Below are 10,422 nucleotides of genomic sequence, written 5' to 3' on the forward strand. Positions count from 1 at the left end.
AAAGGATCAGCCATGATTGAGTGGCAGAACAAACTCAATGGGCCAAATGGCCTAATCCTGCTCCTAAGTCTTATGGTCTTGCAAACAGTCAATGTTTCAGGCCATGACCCTTCTACAGGACTGGAAAGGAAGGGAAAGAGGCCAGAATAAAAAAAGGTTGGGTGGGGGCAGAAGGAGGATAGCAAGGTGATAGATGAAGCCAGGTGGGTGGGAAAGGTAAAAGGCTGGAGAAGAAGGAATCTGATAGAGGAGAGTGGACTGTGGGAGAAAGGGAAGAAGGAAAGGCAACAGGGAGGTGATAGGCAGTTGAGGAGGTAAGTGAGCAGAGTGGAAAATAAGAAGGAAGGGGAGGGGGAAACAATGAGGAATCAACATTCATGTCATCAGTTTGGAGGTTACCCAGACGAGTATAGGGTATTACTCCTCCTTGAGAGTAGCCTGATTGTGGCAGAAGAGGAGGCTAAGGACTGACATGCCAACGCACAAATAGGGATAGGAATTAAAATATTTGGCCACCGGGAAATTCCGATCTTAGCCGATGGAGCAGAGGTGCTCAACAAAGCAGAGTCCCCAGTTACGTCAGGTCTCACTAATAGACGACCCTGACTGATTTGCAGGTTAAGTGTTGCCTCAGCTGGAAAGATTGTTTGGGGCCCTGAATTGGGGCGAGGGAAGGGGTGAATGGGCAGGATGTCTTTTGTTGAGATTCAGTGGAGAGCCTTAAGGTCTCCTTGATGGTGCCTATAAGTGTATAGGGACTGGACATCCACGGTCAGGGCTAGGAAATTGAAAGTCATTGAGGAGGGCGAGCATGAGAAGTGTTGTGGATGTAAGTTGGAAGGGATTGAAGCAAGAGGGAAAGAATGGAGTCGGGGTATGCACACACGAGTCCCGTGGGGCAGGAGGTAGAAACGAGCAGTTTGTGGTAAGGACACTCGGAGACGAGGCAACTGAAGAGTTTGGCATCGTAGGACTCTGAGGTACGGGAGAAGCGGGGGGACAAAGGTGAGGGTTGGGGTACTCAGGGAAAAGAGGATGGGAGGAAGGTGTATGGTCCGACTACCCAAGAGATGACAGGGCAGCCTGAGAGACCAGCATTGCAGAGTGCTTGTCCGGGGGCCCAGCGGCAGCGAGGAGGTTCTCAGCCGGGACGTGGTGACGGCCGAGTCCGAGCTGGACCCGGAGCTAGAGGCCTAAGGCGTCCGGGGTCGTTGGACCCGGAGTTCGGGACGGTGGGATCCATGGTCTGGAGCCGCCCGCCAAAAGACCACATTTCCCAGGATATTCTCCAGGTTGGAATAAATACGACAGAGTTGTTGTGTTCCGAAGAATGCTGGAGGAACGCAGATCAGGCAGCATCTGTGGAGGGAATAAACAGTCGAAGTTTCGGGCTTTGAAAGGAAGAGAACAAGATAGAAACTGATCGGAGAAGCCCACCTGGGTAAGAGGGAATGAAGTGAGAAGCTATGCTGTGACAGGTAGGAAAGGTAAAGGGCTGAAGGGGAAGGAATCTAATTGGAGAGAACAGTGGACCACGCGAGAAGGGGAAGGGGAAGGGACAGGTGAGGTGAAAAGAAAGGGTAAGAAGAAAGCAAGGATGGTTTTAAACTGCTCCAAAGCTGTTTTCCAGCTGGGAAGTTCGCCATCTTCGTGAAGGCGATTTCTGAAGAACCCCAGCCACTGGGGACATGCCCACTTTGGGAGGAGATACAGGAGCCTCAACGATTCTTCCCCTCGGCCACCAGTTTTCCACACGGTCCATGAACACAGGAACATTACCCAGTTATTCTATTTTTTTCTCGCACTATTTATTCATTTTCGGTAATTTTGACATATACGTCCGTGCTTATAAACCTTATTGTGAGAGTTGGGATCGAGGCCGCAGGCCGGACCACACCTCATCCCATCACACAGGAATCGAGAAGCAGGCTGGAAGCGTTTAATTACATACTGTCACGGTTCCAACTCGAGTCAGGGCTCGGAGCAGTAACAGAAGGAAAATCGCTAGTGTGGTGGCATCAGCACTGACAATAATTCAATACACCACGGAAGATGACAATTCAGCCCCTCTCACGGTGCGATGTTCCCTCCCTCAGTACCGCCCCTCCCGCGCTGTGACGTTCCCCAGTATTGCCCCTCAGCGAGACGCTCCCTCAGTACCGCTCCTCCCGCGCTGTGACGTTTCCCAGTATTGCCCCTCTCACGGTGCGATGTTCCCTCCCTCAGTACCACCCCTCCCACGCTGTGACGTTTCCCGTATTGCCCCCCATAGCGAGACGCTCCCTCAGTACCGCCCCTCCCACGCTGTGACTTTTCCCCAGTATTGCCCCACAGCGAGACGCTCCCTCAGTACCGCCCCTCCCGCGCTGTGACGTTTCCCCAGTATTGCCCCTCCCATAGCGAGACGCTCCCTCAGTACCGCCCCTCCCACGCTGTGACTTTTCCCCAGTATTGCCCCACAGCGAGACGCTCCCTCAGTACCGCCCCTCCCACGCTGTGACTTTTCCCCAGTATTGCCCCACAGCGAGACGCTCCCTCAGTACCTCCCCTCCCACGAAGTGACGATACTATTCAATGGGAGCCAAGCAAGCGTACCTTCCCATCCCCGCGCAACAATAAACCCGCAATTGACGAGCGGAATCAAACATCTGTACTTGGGCCGCTCAGGGTTGCGTGCCCTGTTTCCCCGTGATCTATGTTGCAGCCTGCGTTTTCCGTCATCTCCACCGCCCCCACCCCACACAGTCTGCATGCTTGCGGGGGCGGGGGGCATTTGAATTGCTCTCTGTCCCCGCTGGCTGTTCGCGTTACCCAGTGGCCGGTGTTTTCTTCTGTCTTGTGTTAGTTACCCAGTGGCCCGCATTCCCCAGTGTCCTGCATTTCCTTATGACGTGCGTTTGTCCCGTTCTCCGTTGAATGGAAATGCCATCCGCAACCCAAGGGAATTCCCCACAATTCCAGCCGTTGGGTCACCCCTCGCTGCGACATTGGACAGCAGCCTAGTAACCAGCTCGGGAATATTTGGCAGATATTTGGGGAGATAGGTCCGTCGGCGGCTCCTCAGATCCAGGGAACAGTGGCCGGCAAATGATGGTTTCAATATTTGAGTGACGCGGCCGAGGGGCAATCAGCAGGTAGCGCTGGGGTTGCCCCAGTCCGTCCCCTCCCAGACTCTACCTCTGCTGACGTGGGGAGGGGCAATGGGGGTGGCTGTTGGGAAGGTCGTAGTGGCTGGGGATGTGGCTGTTCCTGGGCCAGGAGTAGTGGCCGGGATTGTCCCGGGACACCGGAACGATCTCTCCTCGCACAGATGGCCCTGAGCGGAGAAAAGGGAAAACGCGGGTCAAGGAAAGATTTCCGATCGAATCCCACCTGCCCGTGGAGGGGTAGGGGTAGGGTGAAGACAGAGGGAGCAGACGGGGATAGTGGATGAAGAAGAATGGGGTAGGGATTTAGGAAGGCGGGAGAGGGAGATGGGGACAAGGAGAAAGGGATTTTGAGGGGGATAGAGAGGGGTGATAGGGAGACAGCAAGGGGACAGAATATGGGAGGGAGGGTTCAGGGTGAGGTGAGGGAAAGGGAATGAGGTGAGTGAAGAGGCAGAAGAGGTTGGACAGGAGACTGGGAGGATGGGAGGGGTGAGGTTAAAAGTGGAGAAGTTGAAGGGGAGTGGGTGAAGTGGAGGGGACAAGGGGAAGAAAGGAAGTTAGGACTGGAGAGGAGGGAGAAGGAAGGAGGGTATGGATGGGGAAGCGGAGGAGTGAGAGGGGTTAGAAGAGGGAAGGGAGAGTGGGTGGGGGAGTAGTGTGGTTGTAAGGGCAAGGGCAAAAAGAGGAAGGGAAGGGAAAAAGAAGGGAGAGGGGAAGGAGGAGGGAGAGAGATGTGTTAGGGGAGGGTTAAGCATAGAGGATTGGTTTGGGAGGAGTTACAATGGTTGCAGGAGAAGGGAGAGGGACCAAGGGAGGGGGTGAAGACAGAAGGGTGAGGAAAGAAGAGATTAGAAAGTGAGTGGGGAGGAGAGGAGGTGGTGAAGGAGAAGGGAGGGGAAATGGGAGGAGGGGAGAAGGGGTCAGAGAGGGGAGGGTGGAGAAGGAAAATGGGCTAGAAGGGGAGAGGTGCTGGTTGGGATGGGGTGAAGGGTGTAGAAGGGGTGGCAAGAAGTGGTAGGGAGGGGTGGGGAGAAGGGATCAGAGAGGAAGGGAGGATGAAGTGTAGCGGCAGAAGAGGTGAAAAGGGGTGGGGAGAGGTTAGAAGAGAAGGTGGAAGTAGGGTAGTTGAGTGGAGAAGGGGTTGTAGAGGAGAAAGGGGGATAGAGAAGGGAGAGGAAAGGGAGGAAAGGGGATGGAGTGGGGTGGTGGGATAGGGGAAGGGTGGAGTGGATTGGTGGGGGAGGGTGGAATGGGGTGGTGGGATAGGGGAGGGGTGGAGTGGATTGGTGGGATGGGGAAGGGTGGAGTGGATTGGTGGTGGGGAGGGGTGGAGTGGGGTGGTGGGATAGGGGAAGGGTGGAGTGGATTGGTGGGGGAGGGTGGAATGGGGTGGTGGGATAGGGGAGGGGTGGAGTGGATTGGTGGTGGGGAGGGGTGGAATGGGGTGGTGGGATAGGGGAGGGGTGGAGTGGATTGGTGGTGGGGGAAGGGTGGAGTGGATTGGTGGTGGGGAGGGGTGGAGTGGGGTGGTGGGATAGGGGAGGGGTGGAGTGGATTGGTGGTGGGGAGGGGTGGAGTGGATTGGTGGTGGGGGAGGGGTGGAGTGGTGGTGTGGGAGGGGTGGTTGTGGGGGAGGGGTGGAGTGGATTGGTGATGGGGGAGGGGTGGTGGGGGGAGTGAGATGGAGTAGGGGAGGGGATAGGACGGGTGTGTTGGAATGGGAAGGGGAGCAAGGGAGAGGTAATATGAAGGGAACAATGAGAGAAGGAGGTCTCCAGTTGTGCATACAGTGGTGAGACCAGTTCTCTCCCACTCCCCCATCATCGCTTACCCTGCTCCATCATAGTTCCCTATTTCCTGTCCCAACTCCCTCCTCTTTCCCCTTCCTCTCTCTCCCATCTTCCTTTCTTCTTCCTCTCCCTCTTTCTCCCCCTCCCCTTCCTCCTCCCCACTTTCCACTCCCCCTCCCGGTCACCATTCCCCCCTCCCCCTTCCCTTTCACTTTCCACCATCTCTGCTCACTCCATTCCCCTCACCTCCGCTGGCCTTCTCCCTTCCATCCTCAGCGTTGGCTCGGTTCTCAACGAATGACTCATCATGTCCACCTCGCGACCCCATCTCCACGTAGCTGCACTCGGGGAGTTTCCCCTCCAGCGAGGGCAGGTCCTGGATGGTGGCGTAGACATTCTCCCCACTGCTCACTGACCCATCGTTGGAGCCGACGTCGGGCCCAGAAGCTGAGAGTACTGGGGGTACAGGGCAGGGTCACCAACACCGAGTGGGAGAGGACGAGTCCAGAAAAGTTCTGGGAGGAAGTGCTGGGTGGATGGGGAGGTGGTGGGGGGGAACTAAGCGGGTGGGCAGGGGACGAGCGGGTGAGATGGTGAAGGGGGTGCGGGGGAATGTCACTACCTGTGTTGCTGTACTTGGGGAGACTGTTGCTGCAACTGTAGCTCCTGTCCATTGGACGCACACCTGTGGTCAGAGTACAGAGAGAGGGGATGGGGACGGGGCGGAGGGCAGATTGAGTGGGAGTGGACAGTGGTGTAGCGAGGAGGGGACGGTAGAGAGAACAAACTCAGCAAGGAAGCAGATAGAGGAGTAAAGAACATGGGTAGAGAGTCGAGGGATTGAGGGGTTTGGGAGGGAGAAAAGAGTCTGTAAGTACAGTCTTCCATCTCTGAGCTGCAACTCTGACCTCCTTACAAAGCGTGACACATCAACCCACAGCTTGCAGACTAAACATCCTGCTGGCACACCGCCCCAGCTCCAGAAACACCGGTTCCGTTCCGATCTTTGACACTGTGCAGGAGACTGGGGAACAGGAAAATAATGGAGGGCAGAGTAGGGATGGGTTATGGACAGATGGAGGGTTTATACTGGTGGGAGAGGGGGTGTGGGACAGAGGGAAGAGAAGGCAGAAATTCGGAAGGGTGGGGATTCAACTCTGCTCAGACCAGAACGAGGACCATTGGCCCACCCCAACTACGTTCTCCTTGAGGGCACAGACCCACTGAACCCACAACCCACCCTCAGCACAGATCGGCCAGCAGAACCTTTGTGGGTCAGTGGTGTGTGTGCTTGGCCGCAGACAGGGAGGGGTAAGGATGCTGGACGTAGACTCGGGCACGGTGATTTCACTTCGTGGCCTTACCCAGCTCCTTGTGTTTGGGACTGTGCTTCCAGTCAGCGGGCAAGGTGGCGTTACAGTCCGGCAGTGGCCCAGGACCCTCCACCTCCAGGTTGTTCTTGCTCCGGAACAGCTGGTTGTTGGTCTTCTGTTGGGGGTTGGGAAGCAGGCAGGACAGTGAGTAGGTGGGGCATACCAAGCACACAGAGTTGTGGTGAAAAAGTCCAGCGACTGTCAGTGTTAGACCCAATCTCTTCTACTCTGTCCCAGCTCTATCCCTTGGGAACAGCCCGACCCATTTCCCCTCCCAAAGTATTTCACTGAAACCATTGGTTAACAAACAAGAAACAACCTAACCTGATGCCTTTCACATCCTTTGCTGAAGGCTTTCATCGGGCTGCCTTGAAGAAATCTTTGCCAACTATCATCAGCTGCAGACCCAATACACTTGACACTACCATCAAGAATTCCTGCCTGAGGTAAGGACAACAAAGAGGTGTCCTGGGAGGCAGGGGAACAGCTATGGGACAGCCTTGAGCCAGTGAACTGGACAATGTTCAAGGACTCCGAGGATCTGAATGAATACATCACAGTTGTGAAGGATTTTATAAATGGACTTGTGTATGACTGTGTCACCACAAAATCATTCCGTCTTCCTCAACCCAAAGACCTGGATTCACAGTCTAGATTGAGGGCTTCAGGTCTGACAATTACGGAAATTATGAGAGGTCCAGGTATGATCTCCAAAAGTCATCTCACATGCAAAGTGGCAATTCTGCACAAAACTTGAATCACAGAAGGATGTTTGACAGCTGTGAATGGCATCAGCTCCTACAAAGTAAAACCAAGTGACATAAAGGATAAATTTTGCTCCCAGATGTGTTCATTGTATTCTATGCTCACTTTGACTGACCATGGAGGCACCCTCAGTAATTACCGCAGCCCGCGATGAACCTGTGATTTGAATCTCTGAGGCCAATGTGAGAGCACCCTTCAATCATACCAGCACCCAAGATGAAATGGTAACGTGTCATCCAGTAGCACGTTTGTCCACTGTGATGAAGTGCTTTGAGAGATCGGTCATGAAGCATATCAACTCCTGGTGTGGCCTGGGTCTGCTTCAATTTGCCTACCATCACAGCAGGTCAATGTCATTTCATTGGCTCTTCAGTCAGGTCTGGAACAACTGGACAATGAAGATGCATACATCAGGATGCTCTTCACTGACTACAGCTCAGCATTCAATACTATCATCCCCTGGAAACTCATCACTGAGCTCCAAGAGCTGGGCCTCGATACCTGCCTGTGCAACTGGATCCTTGATTTTGTCACTGATAGCACCAGTTAGTATGAAATGGAAACAACATCTTCACCATCAGCATCAGTACTGTTGCTCCAGTGGCTCTATATGCTTTATATTCATGAAGGTGTGACCAAGTTGGCGCCAAAGCCGTATTTAAGTTTGCTGATGTCATCATTGTTGCTGGCTGAATCGGCATATAGGAGGGAGATTGAAAATCTGGCTGAGTGGTGCCACAACAGCAACTTCTCACACAATGTCAGCAAGACCAAAGCTGATTATTGACTTAGAAAGATGAAGAAACTGGAGCTCCATGAGCCAGTCCTCATTAGGGGATCGAAGTTGGAGAGGGCCAGGACCTTTGGTGTTATCTGTCCTGGGACCAGCACACAGAAGGCAAGACTTTATTAGACTTCCTACTTTCTTAGTAATTTGCATAGATGCAGCATGTCGTCTGGAACTTTAATAAACTTCTATAAATGCACAGTGGAAGTGCCATGATTTGTTGGAAACTGAGAAACTATTGAGCTCACTTACAAGGAGCGCTGCCTCAAGAAAACGGCGTTCATCATCAAAACCCCTACCACCCAGCCCATTGCTGTTATCGTCAAGGATGTCCTACAACCATGAGGCTCCTGAAACAACGTGGACAACTTCACTCATGCCAAAACTGATGCCACAACTTATAGACTCACCTTCAAGGACTCAACAACTTATGTTCTCATTATTAATTTACACTATTTGTCCTCATTTGCACATTGGCTAACATCAGTCTTTGTTTACATACAAGCACTTTGATAATAAATTTACTTTGACTGCCCCTGGAAATGAGGGGTCCTGATGACCCATGAAGAGGCGGTGTGGAAGCCCAAGCCCCAGGATTTGACAGGGTGTGTTGACTGAGTTTTGGTCTGTTCAGCTCAGCCGGGATTTGCTCTTGTGGAAGTTTCCGCTCTACTCTCAGTGTGTCACAACTGACCACCCTGGCTCCTACCAATGGACCATCTAATCAGAACACAGTGACTCTGATCTTCTCAGCAGTCCCACTGGCCCAGTCCAGCCAGTGAGGGAGATCTTACCTTTATGGTGCCGTTCCTGTTGTTGGGTAGCTCAGGGAGGGGTGGTCGCTGTGGCAGGGTGTGGTAGCTGGGGTTGGCGTAGTAATGGATGTTACTTTGTGGCACGTCTAAGGAGAGAGGGGAACAATGTTCATTTAGATCAGGGCAAGGCACAGCACACCACAAAACAGGCCATTCAGCCCATCATTCGCTAATTCTAACTAAACTTACCCTTTCTGGCTACACAATGTCCCATTCCCTGCATATCTATCTGTCTAAGAGACTCTTGATTGCCTCTATCTTCCCCTTAGCTGCACATTCCAGCCACCCACCACTCTGCTTAACAAAAAACTTGCCCCACACATTTCTCTTAAGTCTTCTGCCTCTCACCTACTCTGGTTTTTACATTCCTACCATGGAAAATAGACTGACTCACTAGTCTATGTGTACCTCTCATAATATTAAGATACTCTCCTCTCAGCCTACACCACTGCAAAGGAAACTCTCTCTCACTCCCTGCAGCTCATCCTGGTGAACCTCCTCTGCTCCTAAAGCTTCCCCATCCTTCCTCTAATGGGGCAACCCAAACTGAATGTAATTCTCCACATGCAATGCAACCAGAGTTTTATAAAACTGCAACTTTACTTCTTGACTCTTGCGCTGAGTTCCTTGACTAATAATGGCAAGCAAAGCCATATGCCTCCTTTACCACCCAATGAACTTGTGCAGCCACTTTCAGGGAGCTATAGGATTGGAGCCCCAAGATCCTGACAAGAGACGCTACCTCACGGGGGCAATGCCCACCTTCAAAGACCCCCTCCATCTGGGCCATGCCATCTTCTCACAGCTACCATTGGGTAAGAAGTACAGAGCCCCCAGGTCCCACCCCACCAGGTTCAGGAACAGCTACCATTCAGTTCTTGAGCCAGTTAGCAATCACTGCCACAGTACAGTAATACTCTGACCACTTAAAACAATGCCAGTTTCATTGATAAGTGGCTCTCTCTTGGAAATTTCAGTATATTTTATGTTTAAAATATGTTTTTCTTGTGAACGCTGCTTATCCAAACAATGCTTTATGTGCCTTTGATGCTATTGCAAACAAGTTTTTCTTTGGACCTGTATGTAAATGGACCTGTACATATGACAATAAACTCAACCTTATATTAACTCACTTTGGATACCCTTTGCATCCTCCCCAATGGAGACATTCTCCCGGCCCCAGAGCCCAGGCTCTGTGAAAGACGTTATATATAGCTCCCCCTCAGCCATATTATCGATGTTGATAGTTTCAACACAGATCCCACGGGTGACCACGTCACCAAAAGGTCTGTTTCCTGTCCTTGTCAGTATGTTGCAACCCAGTCCCTCCTATATTAGCCCTCCATATGGCCCTGACGCCTGGGTCCTTATCGAAACTCTCTGGATAGCCACATATTTCTCAACTTCTGGTGCTCCCTTATCACTGATGTGTCCCATCCCCAGACAACCCCAGGAGGGGGGTTAAATGCCACCTCCATCTCACTAACCCACACTGACCTTTCCAGTCTCCTGCTAACGGCTCCCTAATGTTGCAACTCTTGTGTCTGGCCCCGGGAGTGGGTGATGGGACGGTGTGGAGGGAGCTTCACTCTGTGTCTGACCCTGGGAGTGGGTGGTGGGACGGTGTGGAAGGAGTTTCACTCCGTGTCTGACCCTGGGAGTGGGTGGTGGGACGGTGTGGAAGGAGTTTCACTCTGTGTCTGACCCCGGGAGTGTGTGATGGGACGGTGTGGAGGGAGTTTC

At 52.6% G+C, this 10,422-nt stretch overlaps 1 protein-coding gene across 1 annotated transcript; it reads right to left on the reverse strand.

The window, feature by feature from the left end:
* Positions 1-1,767: 1,767 nt before the first annotated feature.
* On the reverse strand, positions 1,768-8,833 carry LOC132399498 (platelet endothelial aggregation receptor 1-like). Its single transcript, XM_059979926.1, has 5 exons — positions 8,659-8,833; positions 6,304-6,427; positions 5,562-5,624; positions 5,186-5,395; positions 1,768-3,316 (listed from the first exon to the last, which is right to left on the reverse strand). Exons 3-5 carry the CDS (start codon positions 5,611-5,613, stop codon positions 3,174-3,176), a joined length of 405 nt encoding a protein of 134 aa, XP_059835909.1. The 5' UTR covers positions 5,614-5,624; positions 6,304-6,427; positions 8,659-8,833; the 3' UTR covers positions 1,768-3,173.
* Between the last annotated feature and the right edge of the window lie 1,589 nt (positions 8,834-10,422).

The sequence above is a fragment of the Hypanus sabinus genome, chromosome 9 (assembly GCF_030144855.1).
Source record: "Hypanus sabinus isolate sHypSab1 chromosome 9, sHypSab1.hap1, whole genome shotgun sequence".
Classification (NCBI taxonomy): Eukaryota; Metazoa; Chordata; class Chondrichthyes; order Myliobatiformes; family Dasyatidae; genus Hypanus; species Hypanus sabinus.